This window comes from Crotalus tigris, unplaced genomic scaffold (assembly GCF_016545835.1).
Source record: "Crotalus tigris isolate CLP2741 ecotype Arizona unplaced genomic scaffold, ASM1654583v1 scf7180000024293.1627790, whole genome shotgun sequence".
Lineage (NCBI taxonomy): Eukaryota > Metazoa > Chordata > Lepidosauria > Squamata > Viperidae > Crotalus > Crotalus tigris.
This window is the reverse complement of record NW_024100466.1, coordinates 127343-149789: the sequence shown is the minus strand read 5'-3', so window position 1 is coordinate 149789 and position 22447 is coordinate 127343. Positions and strand designations below refer to the sequence as shown.

Genomic DNA, 22447 nt, shown 5'->3' with positions numbered 1-22447 from the left:
CAATTCTTTTACAGTACCACAAGTTCAGGGGTACATTTGAAGATGCAAAAGGCAAACAGATAAACTGGGAAATAAGAGGCTCAAAAGAATTTGCCTTCATTTTATTCATTACTACATCTTGCAACATAGGCAAAAGTCTTCACGCTTGCCATAAACGTTTATAGGAGAGAAGGGGAAAATGAGGGATCTTCCTTCCTGGGCTGGAAGGCACGGGGATGCCTTGAGCCCCTCTAATCCAGAAGACGCCAAGCCCCCCAAAGCTCCTGCTCAGCCGGCGCCCCTCTCTCGTCACCCGCGACTCCGAAGAGCTCGGGCCAACCAGCTTCGCCGTCTCCCTCCCCTTCGGCCCTGGCTCCGGAGCAGCGGCGTCGAGGCGCGGCTGGACCGCCGCCCGGAGCTCGGCTAGGGTCAGGCCAGGGCCGGGGCGGTGACTGGCGGGCAGCCTGGGCGGGCTGGCCGGGGAGGGGCCCTCGGACTGGGTAGGGCCGGGAGCCTCTCCCCCGGCCAGGGGGACGCAGCGGGCAGCCGTAGCCCAGGCTTCTCCTCGCCGCCACCGCCGCGGAGATGGGCAGCGTCCCCCTCGAGGCCTCCAGGGCCGCGGAGTCTCTCTTCCCGGCCGCCCTCGAGCCCCGCGGGCCCGTCAAGCGGGACTACCACCACCGGTGAGGGCGGTGGGGGAGGCGCGGGGTGGTGGGCGAGGGCAGGAGCCGGGAGAGCACCGGGCGCGCTCCCTTCTTCGCCGGCCGCCGCAGCCCGCGAGCCCCGGCACTTTCCGCGCTGCGACGGCGTTGTCGTCGTCGAGCGAAAGCGCCTCTGCCTCGTAGGCCGGGGAGCCGCCTTTCCCCCCGGCCCGCTGCCGCAGGAGTCGGGGGTCCCGCGGGGTGGCCCAGCGCTGCCGTCTCGGGCCGGGGCCGGCAGGAGGGCGGGAGGCCGCGGGTTTGGACGGGCAGCGCGGCGGGGCTTGGCCCCGAGGCCGTCGAAGCGGACGAGCGCAGCTAGGAGAGTCCGCGGAGGAAGCGGATGGGGGCGACGGGTGGCTTTGCCGGCGAGCCCCTCCATTTGCCTCCGAAGCAGGCGGCGCCCGATTGGGGGCCTGGAGGGGCTCGCTGGGAAAGCCGCTCGGGGCCGCCTTTTCTCCAGAGCCTCCCTCGGCTGCGCCCTGAAGGTCGACCGGTCTCCTGGCCCCCTGGGGGGGGGCGTCAGCTGGGCGTCCCGGATCTGCCGAGGAAAAAGTGCCTTGCTGAGAAGACGCCGCCGTTGAGGAAGGAAGGAGACGCTTCTGCCGGGCTGCCCAGCCTGCCCTAACCCGAAGCGGAGGGGTGCCGGGGCAGTCACCGCTTATTCATTTGGCCCCCGAGTATGGAAAGGCACACTTAGCCAGTTCTTAACTAAAATGCCTGGAATGCCACAAGAGGCCCTTCCTTATTCAGCAATGAATAAGGTTGTGAATTCATTATAGGATGTAGGTGCTCAATCACTGGAGATGTTTAAGAAGAGACTGGATAGCCGTTGTCACAAATGGTAGAGGGTCTCCTGCTTCAGCAGGGGTTGGACTAGAAGACCTCCAAGGTCCCTTCCAAATCTGTTATCCAATGTTCTGTGAATAAGCATCGGAATAAGGTTTGTTTCTGTTACATAGAAGTAACTCCATTCTTACATCTTGGCTCTATATGTACTGATGGGTAGACTCTGGATCTCATTTTTGTCTCCTGTTGAATGAGCCGGAAATGGAGGGGATTTCACTTAACCCGTTATCGTTGTTAGTTCATGCCCTGGACCAGTTGCAATTGCTATCCTCGTAGAACTTCCTTAGGGGAGAGGAACCATTTGGATGGTCTGCTTCGGGTACCTGATGGATCCTGTTATTTGGGGATTCTCCTGGATTTCTGATAAGGAAATTCTGTTCAGGTAGTGAGCCAGGTGCCTCTTTCTGGGTCTGACTGGGAATGGCCCCTTGGTTTACTGAGGGAGATGAAGGGCCAGAAACAACAAGTGGAGCAGCTTTGGAAGAATTCTCCAGGTGAATCTGGCTGAGCACGTATGCATGTCCATGTTTGGGTCTACACCGTGTCAATGTGTGAGTGTGTGAATTATCCCTCCTTCTCCCTTGTTGTATAATAATTAGATGGCTGCCATCTAGCAGTCTTATGAATGAATTAGCTTTATACTTTCCTACATGGTTGCTGTGACATCTTGTGCAGAATTTTGCAAATAGAGTTGCTTAAAATCACTGTAGGGTGGACCTCCACATGGACCATCCTAATGGGATGAGCTTTCTGAGGGAGCAACGGGGCTGATGTAACCGTTGTCTTTTGCTACCTGCTGGCTGGACCCCTGCTGGACCCCTCTCCTGGTCTTATTAGATCTATTGATAACTTTTGGTATTATTGATTATCTTTGGACTGTCTGTGAGGGTTGGTGTTATTTTACAATGGAGGAATCAAATTGAACTGCTCATTCCATATTGGGCAGTTCCACTGAGTGTTGGTGGGGGACGAGAGGCTGGCCTGGAGGCCCCTTACTTGTGGGTTGCCTCAGAGGTCAGTCCTATGTATATAGGAGAGGTCATCCAATGGTTCTTGGTACAGCATCATCAATGTGCTGATAATATTCAATTGTACATCATCAATGGACTGTTAAGGGAGATGTTGTTGTTGACATCGTTTAGCAGTTCCTAGAGATTGTCAAGGTCTGGATGGAATTGGACTGCAGTTGATTCCTGGCAAGTTGCCATGGATATATCAGGTTCCTGTGCTACATTTCAAGAAGTAGATTCACAATTTGGATGTTTCTGATTAATGTTTTTTGTTGGCTCAGCAGATGGAAGTTACAGCCAACAAAGGCTATGCCCATTTTGGCAGGTGTGCCAGTTGCACACCTGGGGCAGAAGGACTCGACTGCAGTAATTCATGCCCTTATAACTAGCAAGTACTGTAATGTGCAGACTACAGTCCTTGGGGATTGTTCTTAAAGAGTATTTGAGAACCATGGTTGATCCAAAATGCAGCAGGCCACATCTTTACGGACTCCTGTGTACACAGGTGCAAGAATACCATGGGAATGGGCTAAAACAAGGGCATACAAGGTCAAGAATGAACAGAGGGTCTGAGACATTTTCCATGACTTGTATGGCAGGATTCTGCTTCTGGCTGTTGGGTGTTGCTCCCTCTGTTGTTGAACTCTTAACACATTGAGTAGCCATGTGGAAAAGAAAATGAGAAAACGAAGATAGTGGCGAGGAATGAGACAATGGAGTATCCTACAACTGTGTCTGAACATGCTTTTAGCTGAGGAAACAGTTCAATGCGATTACAGGTTCCACTAGGAAATGTAGGAAGCAGCATTGACAACATGGATGCTAGTATCTAGCCATGGTTTGTTTGCTCATTCTAAAAGTCCACTCTGACTCTTCTCTCCTGCCTCACCTACCAGCATAGCCGCTCCACACACACCCCATGATCTGCATTGTTTTCTTTGCAGATCAGGCCTTGACCTAGGAGGGAAGGCTGTAGAGTGCCAGGAGTGTGTGTGTGTGTGTGGGGGGGGGGGTTAATAGCAACCTGGGTGAGCAAAGGAAGGGCTGACAGGCAGTTTGCAACTATTGACACATTACATGAAGCAACGTCCTGTTACAGAGGATTGCAGACAATGATGAAATGCTCTGACGCAGAGGCTGAAGTCAAAGACCTTCCCGTTCTCTTCAGCAGGTGAACGGACTTTGCTGGCTGTTGCTGCTGCAATGGCAGCCAGCAACGGTCCTCCAAGCAGTTGGAAGTTCTCCATCAGAAAATCCCTTCAGGGAGCCAGACAGGTCCTGCAACCCCTGGCGGTTGAGCAGGCTCAGTGAACAGATGGAATCCAAAGTGACCCTTGGCAGGGTGGACAAGGGCTCCAGGAAATGTTCTTACAGGGTGATGTAAGAATGATTGGTTGCACAGGAATCCGGAGCAAGCTTAGGGGTTGCTGAGGCCATGCCATGGAAAGCAGCCAATTCCTAGGGCAGGGTAGGCAACCTTGGCTCTTTGATGACTCGTGGACTTCAACTCCCAGAATTCCTGAGCCAGCCATGCTGAGGGGAAAGGGAGAGGTTTCCATGCTGAGCCATGCTGGCTCAGGAATTCTGGGAGTTGAAGTCCACGAGTCATCAAAGAGCCAAGGTTGCCTACTCCTGTCCTAGGGGGTAGCTTGACCAGAGAAAGTTAATTCAAGGCAGATTCTGCTCTCTGCCATGGCAGCCCAGTTGGCAGAGATCTTTAGCTGCCAATCTGAAACCCTAATGCAACACAAAGACTGGAACACAGGGCCTTGGAAGGAAGCACCCAGACTTGAGAGAAAAGCAGCCGTCGGGTTGTGTAAGAAAGACCATGATACCCACCTCTGAAAGCCTCCACACAAGTCTCTGGTGGCCTCCAAAGAACGTCCCATTAGTGGCTTGGGTGGTTCTGAGGCTCTCTTGGGAGTTTGTTTGGGTTCTTTTCTAGGCTGCTTCAGGTGGCTTCTGCCTTGGGAACTGCTGCTGATGGCCAGAAGACTAGCCCTGATCAGTTGAGGGCTGCCTGGGTCAAGATGTGTTGCAAAACTCTGGCTACATCTTTTTTTTCTCTCTCTCTCCAGTGGTGCTTGAAGAGAAATTTCCAGAATATGCAGGAGAATTAAATTGTTCCTCTTAAAAAAAAGAGAGACACAGGAGATTTGGAAGAAGTTTAACGGGTTTTGGCAGATATACATGAAATCTCAGGTCTGACAAGAGGAAGGTTGGCATTAAATCATTTCTGAGTGTTCCCATTGGAATATTTGTGTTGCCCATTTCAGTTGAAAGGTTCAGCTGGACTTATTCTAAGTTTGCTTGATTTTCCAAGGCGAGTATCAGGCAAATGTAGGTGCTCATTTTAAAGAGTGTGAGACTCTGGTTATAGCTAGACCAGTTCACGCCATCTCATCACTTGCTATCCCATCTCCTTCCCAGGATCTTTGTGAACCGGAGCTTGGCACTGGAGAAGATAAAATGCTTTGGTTTTGATATGGACTATACCCTTGCAAGTAAGAGGCCTTGAATGCTGAATCGCTGGAGTGCATGGGGTTGCGGAGAGATGGGGTGATAACCAGTGACAGCTTTCCATGTATTCGGGGCACTTTTTTGCTGAGATATTGCCCGACAGACCCTTGTGGTCTGTGTCTTAGTCCGTTATTAAATTGCATGCATGTCTCCTGATTCAGCCCATCAGGCCCAATGTGTTCTTGGGATGAGAAGAGAAGGTCTGTACTGAAACCAACTCAAGAGTACCCAGCCTTTGGGAGCTAGCAGGGGGGAGGGAGAGTTTCCCATTCACAAACTAAGTGACATGGAGGACATCTAAGAGTCTGAACTGTTACCCGCTCCCCCCTCCAGCAAGTGGGCCCCTTTTGTCTTTTGCATCCCACCCCCATCCAGAATCACCACTCTCCTCTCAGTCAGTCATGGCTGTCTCAGCCTACAACTGATGATGATGGCATTTTGTTAATTACTTTTAATGAGAATAACATGTATTTGTGTGATATGAAAATCCTTCCAGGAAACCCATACAGACGGATACAGGATCCTAGCTACAGGATAGAAGGTCAGCTCAGCCCGCCAGCCATGACGGCTAAGTTGGAGTTTTTAATTCAGGAAATTGCTGGGATCTTTGGCAGCCCTGGTGGGCTGCTTTGATCTCATTCAAACTGAGCTTTACCAGCTTGCTTATGTTATTCTGCATTCGTGAGCAGTTGACCATTTCGCAAATAGATGTCAATATTTGTGCTCTTTTGAACCCCAGTTTTTAATTTTTGAGATGACCATGCGAGCAAGCACCAAGACCAAAGCTCACTTAGAAACTGTTGGTCTTTTACATTTTCTACTTTTCCTTTGGGCTTTGTGATAAAAAGATGAGCCAGGAATGGGAGGGGACTCTGCTCTTTTCTGTTGCAGTGTACAAATCTCCAGACTATGAAGAATTGACCTTTGAGCTGTTGCTGGAGCGACTGGTGTCCATTGGATACCCTCACGAAATTCTGGACTATAAGTACGATCCTGCCTTCTCTACCAGGTAACAAAATAACCAGTTATTTAATTCTTTCAGTTGCTGTTGGAGACTTTGATAGTGGACATGAATTGTGGGAGGGAGGCAACCCAGTAATCTTTCCTTGTCATTCTTCAGGGGGCTGATCTTTGATGTCCAGCATGGGAACTTGCTAAAGGTGGACTCCCATGGCAATCTGTTGGTGTGTGCACATGGCTTCCATTTCTTCAAGGGGTAGGACTCTCATCCCTCCTGCATAGCTATGGGGTTTATCTTCTGCTTCTCTGCTGAGACAACTGTAGTAGAACATGACAAAAATATTATAGAAATAGAAATGAATAGAATAGAATAGAATAGAATAGAATAGAATAGAATAGAATAGAATAGAATAGAATAGAATAGAATAGAATAACAGAGTTGAAAGGGACCTTGAAGGTCTGCTCAGGCAGGAAACCCTACACCATTTCAGACAGATGGCTGTCCAGTCTCTTCTTAAACTTCTAGAGGCAAGTTGTTCCACTAGTTAATTGTTCTAGCTGTCAGGAAATTTCTTCTTAGTTCTAGGTTGCTTGATTAGTTTCCATCCATTGCTTTTTGTCCCGCCTTCAGGTGCTTTGGAGAACAGGTTGACACCCTCTTGTTTGTGGCAACCCTTGAGATATTGGAGCACTGCTATCATGTCACCCATAATCCTTTTTTTCATTAAACATACCCAATTCCAGCAACCGTTCTTTATATGCTTTAGTCTTCAGTCCCCTGACCATCTTTGTTGCTCCATTTGCATTGCCCCCTTTTCCTGAAGGAAATCCTTGAAGGAGAGCCCTGCCTTCCTCTCTCTGATCTCTTCCAGAGGGGCCCAATGGCTTTCTGGCGGAGCTTCTGTGAGCTGTTGGCCTCCTGCAGATGCTGAAAGATGCTTCGTGGTTCAGAACAAGGGCCTTTATCCTCCTCACAAGAGTCCTTTACCTCATATGGATTTAGGAGCTAAGTATTCATATCCTGGTTAACCAGGACAGCTTCACTGTCACAGGTCAAGCAAGGAGAATATGCAACAGTGAAAATGAAAGAATAGAAGAAGAACCTCATCCCCACTTCTGGTTAGGGTATGAGACAAGTTGCAAAATGACATGATAGCAGAATTCCAGTATTTGAGAGGCTGCCACAAAGAAGAGGGGGTCAGATTATTCTCCAAAGCACCAGAGGGCAGGACAAGAAACAATGGTTGGAAACTGAGCAAAGAGAGAAGCATCCTGGAATTAAGGAGAAAGTTCCTAACAGTGAGGACAATTAACCAGTGGAACAGCTTGCTTCCAGAAATTATAGGCGCTCCATTATTGGAGGTTTTTAAGAAGAGACTGGGCAGTCACTTGTCTGAAATAGTATAGCCCCACCTTTGGCTTCCTTTCTTCTCTCATTGGACTGCAGAGCAGCCCCTCTTCCCTGGCCGCTCTTGTGCTCGTCTTTGTAGGGCTGCAGTCCAAGGGAAGCAGGTGATGGAGCCGGGATTGGAAAGGGAGAGGAGCACGGTTCCCTTCTACCTATTCCAAGGCCTCCGTTGAAATTCCAGAAGATTTTGAGTCTCTCCTTGCTGAAGCTTTGCCTCTTTCCATTTCCAACTGGCAGAAACCCAGCCTGGAGCTCAAGAGCAAAGGCCTTGGGTCCCTACTAATGAGCCAGATGTACCAAAGATGCAGCCTGGATTTGGGACAGTCACCCCTAGAAGAGAGCAGGTTGCATGGGGAACTGAGAAGAGGTTTCCTGGATGGTTAGGAGTTCCTTTCACACTTTCAGCAAAACTGGCGGCTTGGGACAAAAGTCTTAGTAATGTTTGCCTTCAGTACAACTACATCCCTATCTCACTGATGACTTTTTCTGTTTTTAGGAATGAAATCTGGAATTATTACCCAAACAAATTCATTCAGAGAGACGACACGAAACGTTTTCATATTCTGAATACTTTGTTTAATTTGACAGGTATTTACAAAGGGAGAGTTGGGAAGAGGGGTCGACTTTGGGTCAGGGCACTGCCTGTCCCAAAGGAGGGCTTAATCTGGGTTGGGAGGAATATCGGGCACAGCCACCTGTTAATTTCTGTGGAAGTGGAGTGCAAACAAAGCACCAAGTTCCCACTGTTTCCTACAGCCGGTAAGCATAAAATGTAGCTTTTTCTCCCTAAATTCAGCTCTCTAAGCTTTCCAAGATTGCTTCAAGTTGCTTTGTTCTAAACGTAAAGCAAATTGCAAAATTTCACAAACTTTCCTCAGAGTGGCAACTGTTTTGGACCAGAACTGGAATGTTGAAAGGGAGAATAAAGGAATAGAGCTTGGAAGCGAGTGCAGACTGTACTCCTTGCTCCAACATACCCCTTGAACCCTGAATTGCTGCTCTATCTTGGGGCTTCCTCCAGTGATGTTCTGGAAATCGGGGACAAGGTTTTCTGCATAGCATTGACAAGGAAGTGAGGGATAACTGCTGAAAAATTTATTAGAGCAGTGGTCCCCAACCTTTCTGGTTTTGAGGACAGGTGGGGAGGAGGGGGCAAGAAAATGGTTCTGTGTGAGTGGCAGGTGTGTACCCTTGCAGCTCCATTTGTGTGGAGCTTCAACACAATCAAAAATGCCCGACACTCACACAAATGGAGCTGCGTGTGTGCACTCGCCTGCTGCTTGCCCAGCCCTGTTCCAAACCATCCGCAGCACAGGACTGGGCCACAACCTGGGGGTTGGGGACCCCTGGTGTAGAGAGGGCCCACATTTTCTTTCTAAAGCATTTTGTATGTACAGTGGTACCTAGGTACTCATCGTTAGTTGGTTCTGGGACGTGCTAAACAATTTTTTCTCATAAGGAATAATGTAGTCACAAGGCAACCGACACTGACGAGTTCTAGCCTGTGCATTGAGAACCAAACAAACAATGAGCATTGGGACAAAAATTTTGTACCAATGCGTTGAGTCCCAAATTTGATGAGTTTCAAAGCAGTTGAGTACCACCGTACCACTGTATTTTAAACCATTTTCCTGTGACTTAACTTTGGCTAAGTTTATATAACTTACTTAGCCGAGCCAGTTTAAGATCCAGCAGCTGCATTTGCACAATATGCGAACCTTGTTTTAATAATAATAATAATAGTTGGAAGGGACCTTGGAGGTCATCTAGTCCAACCCCCTGCTCAGGCAGGAAACCCTATACCATTTCGGACGACTGGCTGTCCAGTCTCTTCTTAAAAACTTCCAGTGTTGGAGCATTCACCGCTTCTGGAGGCAGGTTGTTCCACTGGTTAATTGCTCTCACTGTCAGGAAGTTTCTCCTTAGTTCTAGGTTGCTTCTCTCCTAACATTGGTTAGGTTTTTTTGTGATTTAGCATGTGGCACAAATCCAGACCTTGAGGTCCATGAGGAAATGGATTCCTTTGATGAGCAAGTGAAGATGTTTGGCAAGTGCAATCTGTATTCATGGTGTGGCGCACACCATTTCCCAAGCATGGCACCTTGCAGGCTAAAGTTGACCTCCTCTGGTTTAAGCTGAGCTGTCAGAGCCAGATGGATTTTCCAAGCAGCGCCAGCCTGAAATGGGTCTCCTCCTTGGCCTAGAGGGGGCTTCCGCTCACCCTTTTCTCCCTCCCCACAGAAACCTACCTCTTGGCCTGCCTCGTGGACTTCTTCACCAGCTGCTCCAGATACACGAAGTAAGCGTTGTGGCTGAAGCCCTCGGGTGGTCCGGCCTGGCCTCATCTGGGTGGAGGGTGCTGCCTGGGGCTTTAGAGCCTTCTGGGATGCCCACCCCAGTGTGCCAAGGGGCAGAGGCCGGGAACTCTGTTCCAGTTTGCAAGTTTGTTTGTGTTCCTGGGCTCTCCCTGCTGTGTGGAATCATGGCGGATCTCACCTTGGACTTGTTCCTCTTTCACTCTCAGTTGTGAGACCGGCTACAGGCAGGGCAACCTCTTCATGTCCTTCCGCAGCTTGTTCCAGGATGTCCGAGAGGCCATGGATCATGTTCACCTTTCAGTAAGCAGAAGAGGGGGGAGGGGGAGGAGGGGGCTAGGCAGGGGCATGGATGCGGCAATGCGCTTTGGATAGACCAAGATATTTCCTTGGATTATTTATTACGGTGAGTCAAACTTGAGAGCCTGCTTGGTCTAGTGGTCGAGATGTGGGGAGTGGGCACGGGCATGATGTGAGCTGGGTGATTTTGAGCCAGCCCCTCTCACTAGGAAGAAAAAGGCCATGCAAATCACTTTAAAGAACGATGCTGAAAAAAGTGCAGAGTTCCAAGAGTCAAGAGAGACTCAAAGCCACTAAAAATCAAACCCAAACTCACCACCTAGTCACATCTTACATTTGCAGTTCCAAGGCAGCTTAAAAATAACTTCAAAATACATTGATAAGGTCATCTTAACTATTGGTAATAAGAATCTTGGATGTGAGGGGAGAGTTAGAATTTTGGGCCTGCCTTGGTCTACTGGACCACTTTCAGACTGCCACGGGCGGCATCAGGAGCTGCCCTGGCCAAACTGCCCTGCCAGAGACCCCCCATTGCTTGGCCTGGGTGGTGACACTCAGCTCACGTGGCCTCCCCATCTGTTGCTCTCCTAGGGCTCCCTCAAGGAGAAAATGCTGAAGGACCTGGAGAAGTATGTGGTAAAAGATGTAAGTGAGCTTATATCTTGGCTTGGAGAGAGAGTTATTGCAGAGGAGGCCCCCTTTCAGCCCCTGAAATCCTATCTTGATAGGCCTTCTCTTGAAGACACTCGGAACGCTGCTGCAGGGAGTAGCCAGGCTCTGATCTGCAGCTTGTTTCCTTCTTCTTTCCTTCAGCCCCGTATTCCTCTTCTGCTGAGTCGCATGAAAGATGCAGGGAAAATGTTTCTTGCCACCAACAGCGACTACAACTATACAGATGTAAGTCGGGCCTTCAAAGAGAAGGTGAGGTGGGACCTGCTGTCCTCCATGCTTAGTTCAAGAGACGGTGGTAGTGCCAAACTGACCATTTGGCAGGGTGACCTTGCAACTGCTCATGGAGCCAGATAGTTTGAAGGGAGGAGGTCAGTGGCAGGGAGATGCATGGAAGAGACCCTGATGGCTTTGCATCCTTGTCTAACGAGGCCGTTGAACCTGGGCTGATTTTTCACTGCAGAAGAGAGTAGCACTGGGCTTATCTCTTTCCAGGCAATCATGACATACTTACTTGACTTCAGTGAAGAAAATACGGTAAGTCAATCTGTGAGCTGGTGAGATGTTTCAGGCCCAGGTGGCCATTAGCAGCATCTGGGTGGGTCAATTCATGTGGATTGCAGCAAGGTAGTTGGGCTGGGGGACAGGCCTTCCTGCCAGACAGTAAGAAGTGTTGGGGCTGCCCTTCCTTTCATGTCTCCTGTATTTGTCTCCATGGGAAACAGCTGCTATTAAGTCCCATGTACTAAAGTGATGTAAATTGTCAAAGAGCTTGCAGCGTTAAGGTAGCACTTATTAAAGTCCCTATAACAGGCCTGTAACTGAGGAGGGAGAGAAAGACATGTATGCAGTCATTGTGAGCTTGTGACTAATAGGAAATCTGCAGGACTTTCCAGTATGCCAAGTAGCCTAATTTGTTCCTTTTCCAACAGCAGGATAAATCCCAGCATCGACCATGGCGCTCTTACTTTGATATGATTGTTGTCGACACTTGCAAGCCCCTCTTTTTTGCTGAGGGAACTGTTCTGCGGCAAGTCAACACAGTGCGTATCGGTCAGGGCCAAAAGCAGGGAGGATGGCAGAGAAGAGTGGGGCAGGATCCAGGAGGAACTTCATGAAAACAGGGAAGGGTTCATTGTCATCCTGTCCAAATGGGCCAAGATCGGAGATCCGTAAGAGGGGAATGTGTACAATAGTGAAACCGATCAATGGGCAACAAAATCTCACCATCAGCTAGCAAGATTTGTTCTGCTTCTGCTTATACCCAGATTATATATAGGTGTTCCTGATTATAGGACCTTATGGCATCTATCTGCATAGTGCACGGAGTTCTTTTCTAGCCTTGTTTTTTGCTTATCTGGCTGATTGTACTCCTTCCATGTTGGATCTGACCCAAAAGGCTTTGGGCGCTTCAGAGTGAGCCCCACACGACTCTCCACAGATACTGGTCAGACTAATACATGTTTGAGGGGGTGCATCCTGTTGCAACATAGCAAGAAGCAATTTCAGCTGTTGGATGCAGAGCATCAGTCCATTCCCTCTTTCTCCTTGAAAAGCGTGTTCCTACGCTATCTTTTTTGTCCATGGATTATGGGGGAAAGCACACCTTTGTTTTGGATATTCTGTTAATTTGCTCAGCCCTCCTAGACTGGTATTTGCTTGGGGTGTTCCCTCTGCCAAAATCTAGTCCTCATTACTTGAATATTGCTTGCTCAGGCTAATTAGTCTATTTGGGGTCCTTGGTGCTCTTGGAACTTAGTTGTTTTCTTGCAGACGTTTCATTACCCATAACGAGGTAACAACATTGGTGCTAGTTTGTCTCTTGAAGCTGCCACAGGTTCCTGGTTGACGTTGGTAGCTCCTCAGGCTGATAGTTCAGAGGATCCAGATGAGTCCATTATATTTTTACATTCACATTTCAGAGAGCCTCATACAGAGCATGATGGCACTCAGGCAGTTCATTGAGAGCCTGCCCATCCATGCTGACTGTTCCTACCAATACAGTGTACTGTACAGTAGTATGCAAGCTGAAGCCAAGAAAGCAAACTAACACACTAAAAGCATCCTTATGGGGACAAAATGTAATTTTTTGAATGTACAGGTGACTTTTTGAAGAATTAGAATGGTAGACACAACAGGTGAGCAAACTTTCCTTCATTGCAGACACTGAGTTAGGATGCCTATAAATGAGTATAAACAAATAGATATGGATTAGTTTAAAATCAGTCAGCAATTGCTGGAGAAAGAAGTGCTGCAGCCTTTGACATCCACCTCCTTGCATTCATCCAAGTCTGACTGGGGATTTATGGAAGATGCAAGAAATGCTCAGTAGGGCTGGCAAAGAAAACCCCAGCATTCTGTTTTGACCTTTGCCCCTCTATACAGCCGAGTCTTTGGAAACTGAGTCCACGAAGCTGGGAGCTAGTAAAGCTGCTCTCTTTGGCTATGAAAAGTTGCTTTGACAGACCCAAAACTTGTGCTTCCATTGCGGAGAACCTGCCTGCTTCACAGGAAGTGGCTTTTAAGAACCAGTTCTCACCCAAACCATTATTAAGCCTTTTATTGATGGAGCCTTTTGTTGATGAAGCAGTAACTGTTGCAGATCTGGTTATTGGAAGTGAGTTGCTCCCAGCTTCCAAAAATTCAGAAGTCCAAGCAGCTGAAGATTAAGTGGAATCCAAACATGCAGAGAATAACAGAATAACAGAGTTGGAAGGGACCTTGGAGGTCTTCTAGTCCAACCCTCTGCTCAAGCAAGAGACTCTATACTATTTCAGACAAATGGCTGTCCGTTCTCTTCTTAAAAGCCTCTGTTGATGGAGCAACCACAACTTCTGAAGGCAAGTGGGCACTGATCTGTGAGCCTTTGTTTAGCAGTCTCCAGGGCTTCAGACTCGGACCCTTGTATTTTTTCTTATCCTTAAATCTTCACACCTTTCTATACTTCCACCAATTGACTCTCCAAGTTGTCTTGATTTTAGACTCTAATCTCATTTTCAGAGATTGGAGGGCGGGGAGGTATGTACTGCTATTCTGCTCCATTGTGTAGCCAAGCATTCCTGGGATTACAACAGCTCCAGGATGTACCATTCATTATTTTGTGTAATGCTGGTAGTGGGGATTGTTGTGAGGGCTCTATTGGCATTTTCTAGCATACTCTCTGATGATACTTCTGTACTGAGCCTTGATAATTTATTTCAGGGGTTGATTGTAGCCAGTTTATTTATCATCTCATGCCTCATATCACCTACTGTGTTCTGTAATGGAAGGGGTTGCAGTAACGTTCCAGCTTCAGGTATGGGCTGCACATCCCATTGTTCTTTAGAAGAAGAAGAATAGAAGAATAGAATAGAGCTGGAAGGGACCTTGGAGGTCTTCTGGTCCAGCCCCCTGCTCAAGCAGGAGAACCTATACTATCTCAGACAAGTGACTGTCTAGCCTCTTCTTAAAAATCTCCAGTGATGGAGTGCCCACGATTTCTGTGGGCAAGCTATTCCACTGGTTGATTGTCCTCACTGTCAGGAAGTTTCTCCTTAATTCTAGGTTGGTATGGTGACCAAAATTGGCTGCAGTATTCCAGGTGTGTCTTACTAGGGTTTTATAAAGCGGTAATAATAATTCACGCGATCTTGATTCTATGCCTCTGTTTATACAACCCAGGATTGTAATAGCTTTTTTGGCTGCTGCTGCACATGGCTGGCTCATGGGCAATGACCATCCACTAGGACTACAAGGTCCCTGTCACAGCTGTTGTTTTTGAGCCAGATCTCGCCCAGTCTGTACTTGTGCCTTTGATTCTTGCTGCCTAAATGTAACACTTTGCTTTTCTCCACATTGAAACTTATTTTGTTGGACAGGGCCCATTTTTCAAATTTGTCAAGATGTTTTTGGATCCTGAGTTTGTCTTCTGGGGTGTTGGATACTCCTGCCAGTTTTGTGTCATCTGTTAATTTGATGAGTTCCCCTTCAATTCCCTCATCTAAGTCATTTATGAAGATATTGAAGATTACTGGGCCTAAGACCGAGCCTTATGGTATCCCGCTGCTTACTTCTCTCCATGTGGATGTAGTGCGATTGAGGACTACTCGTTGAGTACGGTTTGCCAGCCAGCTACAAATCCATCTGGTGATGATGTTGTCTACTCCACCTTTTTCTAGCTTGCCTAGGAGTTGGTTGTGGTCTACTTTATCAAATGCCTTACTGAAGTCTAGGTATACGACGTCCACAGTATTTCGCTGGTCTATTAGTTTAGTCACTTTATCGAAGAATCAAATAAGATTGGTTTGGCATGATCTCTTTGTAACAAATCCGTGCTGGCTACTAGTTATAACTTTGCTTCTAATTGTTCGCAGAGCTGTTTTTTGATTATCTTTTGTAGGATCTTCCCAGGTATTGATGTCAGACTGATTGGTCTATAGTTTCCTGGGTCTTTTCCAGTGTGGGATGTAATAATTTGTTAGTCTAGTCAGTGGCTATATATATAAATAGATTCGCCTTCAGAGCCCAACTTGACTTTGCTTCTTCAAGAAGGCAGGACGTAGGTTGTCTTGGAGTAAAGCAGATACTTGCACGGACAGTCATTTGCTCTTCTTTTGCTTGTTTCCCCACTGTGAGAGTTGCTTACAGTGGAAAAAACATATAAAGAAACAGACTACAAATGTCAGGTTGCTGAGGGGAAAATGGGAACAGATGAACTAGAAGGAGCTGAAGGGAAGTAGGTTCCTGCTGGGGATTGAGCTTCCCAACCTGTTCATAAACCTGTGGGTTAGAGGGATTGTCTGTGCACAGTGCTGTGCACGTTTGGTTACTCTAAGAAAACCCCATCTTTGTGTGCAGGACACGGGGAAGCTGCGAATTGGGACCTACAGAGGACCACATCAGCACTGTGCTGTCTACTCTGGAGGTAAAGTTGCCTGACTTTCCCTTTGGGCCTGCCGCCTTTCCGATAGCTGTTCCCCTTGCGTACCTTGGAAAGTGCTTCTCATTGCAGGGTGGATAAATACCTCTTCTGCCTCCCCTGGGCGAAGTGGGGTAAAAAACACAATTCTTCAGTCTCCATGGGCTTGGAGGACTGGCAGTAAAGTAGCTGTTCTTGCCGTTTATCACCTGTGAGAACTGGCAACCAGAAGACCAGCTTCCATTCCTTCTGCTGTTGGGTGGGCAGATGTGGCAGCAATGGCTTTCGGACACAACCATTGCCAAAAGGTGACCGGGTGGCCAATAGAAGAGGCCCCTTGGAATGATTGCTCTACATAGGTCTGCACTGGCAGAAGAGGAAAAGCCCTTCCTTTGAAGTTAAACGAGCAAGGGCCAAGGATGGTCTGGAGGGTGTTGGACAAGGCCATGTGTTCCTATTGTCAACAAATGATTAGGGTCAGGAGTGTCCTCTCCCGGGGTAAGCAGGGCACACAAATAAGCTGTGGGACTTAAGAAATTGTGGGTGTGGAGGAAGGGCAGTTGCACTGGTGCTCTGACAACATCTCAAAGACTTTTAGCACATCTACCATTCGCTCTTCTAATCATGCTGACTGCTGGAAAGGGTACGCCAGTAATTCTGATACTTTGGGATGTGTTGTGCTGCGGGGAAATTGTCCTCAAGGCTTCGGCTGCCTCATAAGACTTGACCCTGTCCCTTCTGCTCCTAAATATCTACCTGGAGATAGAAGGTAGTGGTGGATGCATACCTAGTGCTGGAGTGAATTGCCCCCAATATGCTAATAGTAGCTCTAATGGCCCACATTAGTACATTGCTTGAAGGTGAAAATTGAAAATTAATCCACACAATACAGTATGGAATTGTTATTTTCTGCACAAAGTCTGGGTTGGGGACCTGAAAAGGCTTGTACTGCCTGTAAACAGAGCAATCCAACCTTTTTGCATGCAATATAAAATTATCAATCACATCCCTCCCCCCAATCTTGGGAGGCTTAGGGAGTAAAATATGGATATCAAACTTCAGAAAGGCATCATAAACATTTTGCTCCTTATTTCTAACCACAATGACTAAGAATTCAAGGTGTTAACTACTTTGAGGTAGGAACCTAAGAACAGTTGAACAAACCCTATCACAGGCCAAAGAATTCAGCCCCCCGTCCCACAGCTGGAGAAATCTTCCCCAAATTTGCATCATGTGCAGAACTCAATCATTAAACATGCCTTCCCCCTCCCCAGTGGCTGCAAACCTGGTCCTGGAGCTGTCTGTGGCCACTAAATGATGTTGATCTAGATCTTCAGCTCCTGATGGGCAACCCTGACACTTATTGGCTCATCTCATAGTCATCATGAACCTCCCCCAATTACTAAAATGTGCAGATGAGGCTGTTCCATGGACTCTTGAGGAGAGCCATTTTGGTGATACAAAGAGGATATCTTTTCCTCTCATTTAATTCCCATAGGGAAAACTGGGGTGTGCTCACGCCCTTCTCATGTCCACTTTCAAAAAGTGTGGCTAATAGTTAAATTCCCCCATAATTAACATATGTGAGAATGAAACATGTTTCTATCTTTCTAGGTTCCTCAGACATGATATGTGACCTCTTGGGCGTGAAGGGCAAGGAGATTCTTTACATTGGTGATCATATCTTTGGGGATATTCTCAAATCTAAGAAGAGGCAAGGATGGCGCACATTCCTGGTGGTCCCAGAAGTGGCTAAGGAGCTGCAAGTGTGGACTGAGAAGAGTGGTGAGGTTTCATCTGCCTGTGGGGATAGCGATGGCCCCAGGTGAGGGCTTCTTGCTGGAACCTAGAAGGAGCACCACCTGTGGTTCAGTCACCTTCCAACCCATGGCCTGATCTCTCCCTGGCATTTTCAGAGGCCTTTCAGTTGCCCACCTCAAAGAGCCACGTTGCCCTCAGTCCCTGGGACCTGCTCTGCTGGTTTTTCCATCCTTTTTGGACAATCAGCTAAACCAGATGCTGTCCTTAGAAAGCCATTTTCTCTTTACAGAACTCTTTGAGGAGCTGCGGAGTCTGGATGTGCTTTTGGCTGAACTGTACCAGTGAGTAAGACCTTTTTCATCCATTAGCATTTTGCCTGGATTGTAAGGGATGTTTTTCACAGCCACATTGATATGGCCAGTCATAAACTCGGCTGCCCTACCCAGCTTGGCCCCAACCTCTTCAGAAGTGAGGCCAGCAGCTGGTGCTGTCCTTACAGTTTCAATACAGAATCATTTAAGGGAAGTGATTGGTGGATTGTCCTGGCTGTGTTTTCGCTCCACTCAAAATCACCTGCTGCCTGGCAAAACAGTCACTCTGCTTAATATGTGGGTGGATCTAGAGAACAGAACAGAACAGAATAACAGAGTGGGAAGGGACCTTGGAGGCCTTCTAATCTAACCCCCTGCACAAGCAGGAGACGCTCTATCAATCTGGTCAAATGGCTGTCCAGTCTCTTCTTAAAAAAACCTCCAGTAAGGAAGCACCCACAACTTCTGATGGCAAGCTGTTCCACTGGTTAATTGTTCACATTGTTAGGAAAATTTTCCTTAGTTGTAGATTGCTTCCCTCCTTGATTAGTTGCCATCCATTGTTTCTTGTTCTACCTTCTGGTGCTTTGGAAAATAGTTTGGCTCTCTTGTCTTGATAGGAGCCCCTCAAATATTGGAACGCTGCTATCATGTCACCCCTGTTCCTTCTTTTCACTAGACTAGACAGACCCAGTTCCTGCAACTCAGTGTGAGCAAGGAAAGGCTTCTGGGCTCAGACTTCCTTGTCTTTCTTTTCCAGGCACTTGGACAGTGGAAGCAGTGAATGCCCAGACATCAGCTCCATCAAGAAGCGGATCCAGGTCTTGTCCTCGTGTTCTTTGGGTTCTTAGTCCCACGTGGCAGGTCTTGTAGCCAGGCTTAGTTCACTCCCCTGCTCTTCATGGAGCGCTGGTGGTACCTCTGCCTTCCGGAGAAAGAACTACAGAAAATTCCCAAAGAAAAGTGGAACAAAGTACAGGGCAGCCTCAAGAGGGAACTGGCTGCAGGGAGAGCAGCTGGTGGGGAATTGGGCGGGAGGGAAGCAGCCACTCCCAGGAAAGAGAGAGGCCTGGGCAGCACCCTGGAAACGCCCCCACGCTGATGGCAGCTACCTGTGGTATCCATTATTCAGAAGGGCTGGGAGTCTGGAGAGAATGTCACCTCTGCTTTCTTGGCTTGGAAATCTACAATTAGAGGACAGGAAAGGCCTGACAGTGGAGTGTTTGCTTATGTTGTTCTGGTGATCCACCAATGTTGTAGAAGTCATAGAATAACAGAATTGGAAGAGACCTCGGAGGTCTTCTAGTCCAACCCCCTGCACAAGCAGGAACCCTATACTGTTCAGATAAATCCAATCTGGTTATAATTGTCTCAAAAAAATCCAGCTTTGTAAAAATCAGGCTGATGGCTGCTAGAGAGGCAACTTTTCTCTTGCAGAAAGTCACCCATGAGATGGACATGTGTTATGGGAAGATGGGAAGTCTCTTCCACTGTGGCTCCCATCAGACCCTCTTTGCCAATCAGCTGATTCGCTATGCAGACCTCTATGCTGCTTCCTTCGTGAACTTCCTCTATTATCCTTTCAGCTACCTTTTCCGGGCACCAGCGGCTCTGGTATGTGGGCAAAATCAAGAGGCGGGGAGAGGAAATGGGGTGTAGGAGTTCTGTGAACTGACCTAGACGACGACCTTTTTTCCAGCAGCTCCCTGCTGCTTCTCGTAGAAGGGGCTTTGGCTGCTTCCATTGGCATCTAAATGTGAATCCCTGAAGGTAGCTTTTCACTCTGTATTTCATTTCGATCTGTTCCCTATCAGATGCCCCATGAATCAACCGTGGAGCATATAAAAATGGAGACTACCGAGATGGACTTTCTTTCAGGGCAATTTATGCACCAGCTCAGGCAACAGGTGAGTAGACCTAGGCCAGAGTCATTTGGTCTTTCTTCCCTGCTTCTTCTGTGACTGAATTGGCAGCTCCTGTATTTGCCTTTCCCTCAGTTCTTCAAGATGACTTTACGCCCATCCGGATTAGAAAAGGCCCCGTGGCTCTGTGCTTCTCTTGCCCTTGCCAGGAACAGGAGATGAGAAGGAGCAGGTCCAAGCTCTTAGCCAGGGAAATGCCACTGACCTAGCCAGAGTTCCATATCGGCGCTCAGGGAGACCTCAGTGTAGAGCAAAGCTGGCATAAGAGATACTTTTGGGGTAAAAATAAAACACAAATGGCATCATGTACTGAAACCTGGTCTTTCTCAGGCATTCAGCTATGGGAAATTTAAGAGATTAACAGTCGAGGATTCTGCAAAAATAGCCTTAATTGCTGTGCAACAAAAGTCAGAGCAGTCTCTCACTAGGAAATATTTCTAGATATGCTGAAACTTTATGATTCCCCAGAGTACTGGTGTCACAGATTCATGTTAGTGTGTGATAGCCGACAACTGAGTGTTGCACTCTGATCCTGCTAAAGCCTTTGGGTGGTCTTCAAAGACAGCCTCATATAGAGTACATTTCAGGAGTTCGGGTCTTTATCCACTTTACGGACACAATGTCCAAGAGCTAAAACCCTTGTTGAACTCAACAAAAGGTTGCTGGGCCTACTCTTCTGGGACTCTGGAGGGGTTGGTGCCATAAGGCTCTCTTCCCAGAGTCAGAGAATTGGCAGAATCAGCTGAGATTGGAATGCCTTTCAAAGAAGAATCTGAATTTTGAAGTCTTCTGGGTTTGGGATGAGTTATAAACACTGACAAAAATAATAAATAAATCTTCTCAATCATTAGTTAGGTGACTGATTCTTGAGTTAAAAGGCAGGCCACGTTTGTCCTATAACTAGGTGACTGAGCCTACTAAATTGTATCCATCCCACTCTGATTCTCAAGGAAAATCTAAATGAGATAGATGTGGGATCTGATTCTCTTTGAAATGAAACCTCGGCCACCTCCACGGCCCTGCCCAGGCACAACCTGTGGAGCCCCTGATTGAGAGACATCATTTTGTCTTCTCAGCAAAAGGCAGGTATTGCTGGTAACATTAAGCGATTGTGATATTTTGCTTTACAGCTGCCTCACTTAGAGTAACTCTGGTCCCAATTGCCATCATTAAAGGAGGACTTTGCCGGTTGTTATGTGTTTATTGCAATGAGGCTTTAATACCTGGATAAGCCACAGGGAGTGCTGTGTGCTCTATCTGAAATGAAATTTCCTACATACCACCAGAGGCGCACTCTAATTTGCTAGGAGTTCTTAGAAATTTACAGAAAACTTTGTAAACTACATTTCTTACTTTCACTTTCATTTATAGATGGACTGATTTACTTGGAGTCAAGATAAATTGCAGCAATAAATTTAAGATCATTTCACATGCAATACATTCTTAGTCTTTGAGCTCCCAGAATCCAAATGATGGATGCTTCCACCATTTAATTATTTCTTCTTCCAAAGATGTATATTTTCTTCTAAAGAACTTAGGAAAGATTAGAGACACCCAATGACAAATGCAGGAAAGAGTACCCCCACCCTTGCTTTTCCCAGGCAAAAGCAGCCATGTTCTCCATCTCTCCCGTTGGACCTTTCCCTTAAATGGGGAGAAATTCTTAGTTGTATTTCGCTACCAGGGACACAGCTGGATCCTCTGGGTGGGTGGGTGAAGGGCAGAATTCAAATCACTGTAGGATTGCAGCACAGACCATCGGAGAAAGAAAAGCAATAGCAATAGCACTTGGACTTTAAGAGGTTTACAGAATCAGCCTATGGTCCCCCAACAATCTAGGTCCTCATTTTACCAACCTCGGAAGGATGAAGGCTGAGTCAACCTTGAGCTGGTGAGAATTGAACTGCTGAACTGCAGGCAGCTGGCAGTTAGCAGAGGTAGCCTGCAGTACTGCATTCTAACCGCTGCGCCATCACGGCTGTGTCTTCTGCTATATCGATTCCATCATCCGGATTGAACCCACAACTCTGCACTTCCAGAGGGCTTGGTGTATAACCCATCACCCCTGCCAAAATAAATACATTTGTGTGACCTCTCTTGAACAAAATGATTTCATTGGGGTTGGGGTGGGTAAGAAAGAAGTTTTCGTATTTATATTTTATTCTATATCTCAGAAAAAAATAACATCTGAAATAGTTCTTTTAATTTAAGGCAGCAACTCTTATTTTGATTTCACATTTATTTTTATCAAGAGGTGCTCTTTGTAGGTTTATAGCAACTACTCTAGAAAATCCCAGATTGGCTGCTGGTTATAATGATTTCTGGGTAGTGATTGTGCCGTTGTTGCCACACCAGCACCCCTAATTTTGCAAGCGCCTCAAATCTGTGCCTCACAGACATCAGGGACCATAGTTAGACACCCCCAGCTTAAAGCACCTGTGATAGAGATTTGTTGAGCCTCTGACGGCATCCAGATTCACTCATCCTGAGAAGAGAGTTTCTCACTGGGTGGACAGAGAATTCTGGCAGTTGAAGTCTGCACATCTAAAACTTGCTGAGGTTGATAAATGTTGCTTAAAACATGGCAACATGATAAAATTCCCCTGAGTTGTAGAAAAATGTGACTGTAAAACTTTGAACAACAGTGATGTTTTTTCTATGTGGTCCTATTTTTTCTTTTTCTTTTTACCTTTCTTTGATTCTAATGTCAATAGACTCACTAATTTCAGAAACCACAGAAAAATTAATTCACTGATTTTGCTTACAATATAACTCTTACGTTTGATTCCTTGTTTTAATTGGAGACTATCTGCTTAGATAGAATTCTATCATGTCCCTTCTAGGAGAA

The 22447-nt window shown here is 47.1% G+C and overlaps 1 protein-coding gene across 4 annotated transcripts; it reads left to right on the top strand.

Annotated features, from left to right (window-relative positions):
* The first annotated feature begins 461 nt into the window (after nucleotides 1-461).
* On the top strand, nucleotides 462-21690 carry LOC120299399 (cytosolic purine 5'-nucleotidase-like). Of its 4 annotated transcripts, none has more exons than XM_039324220.1 (18): nucleotides 462-662; nucleotides 4967-5040; nucleotides 5948-6065; nucleotides 6177-6272; nucleotides 7921-8012; nucleotides 9666-9723; nucleotides 9949-10042; nucleotides 10631-10684; nucleotides 10853-10960; nucleotides 11204-11245; nucleotides 11644-11751; nucleotides 15545-15611; nucleotides 17220-17390; nucleotides 17656-17707; nucleotides 18438-18498; nucleotides 19115-19291; nucleotides 19492-19584; nucleotides 20971-21690. In XM_039324220.1, exons 1-18 carry the CDS (start codon nucleotides 565-567, stop codon nucleotides 20977-20979), a joined length of 1572 nt encoding a protein of 523 aa, XP_039180154.1. In that variant the 5' UTR covers nucleotides 462-564; the 3' UTR covers nucleotides 20980-21690. The 4 variants fall into 4 exon arrangements, with proteins under 4 accessions (XP_039180154.1, XP_039180153.1, XP_039180157.1 ...); XM_039324219.1 differs by having other exon boundaries at nucleotides 11641-11751; XM_039324223.1 differs by having other exon boundaries at nucleotides 464-662; nucleotides 10853-10936.
* Nucleotides 21691-22447: the final 757 nt, after the last annotated feature.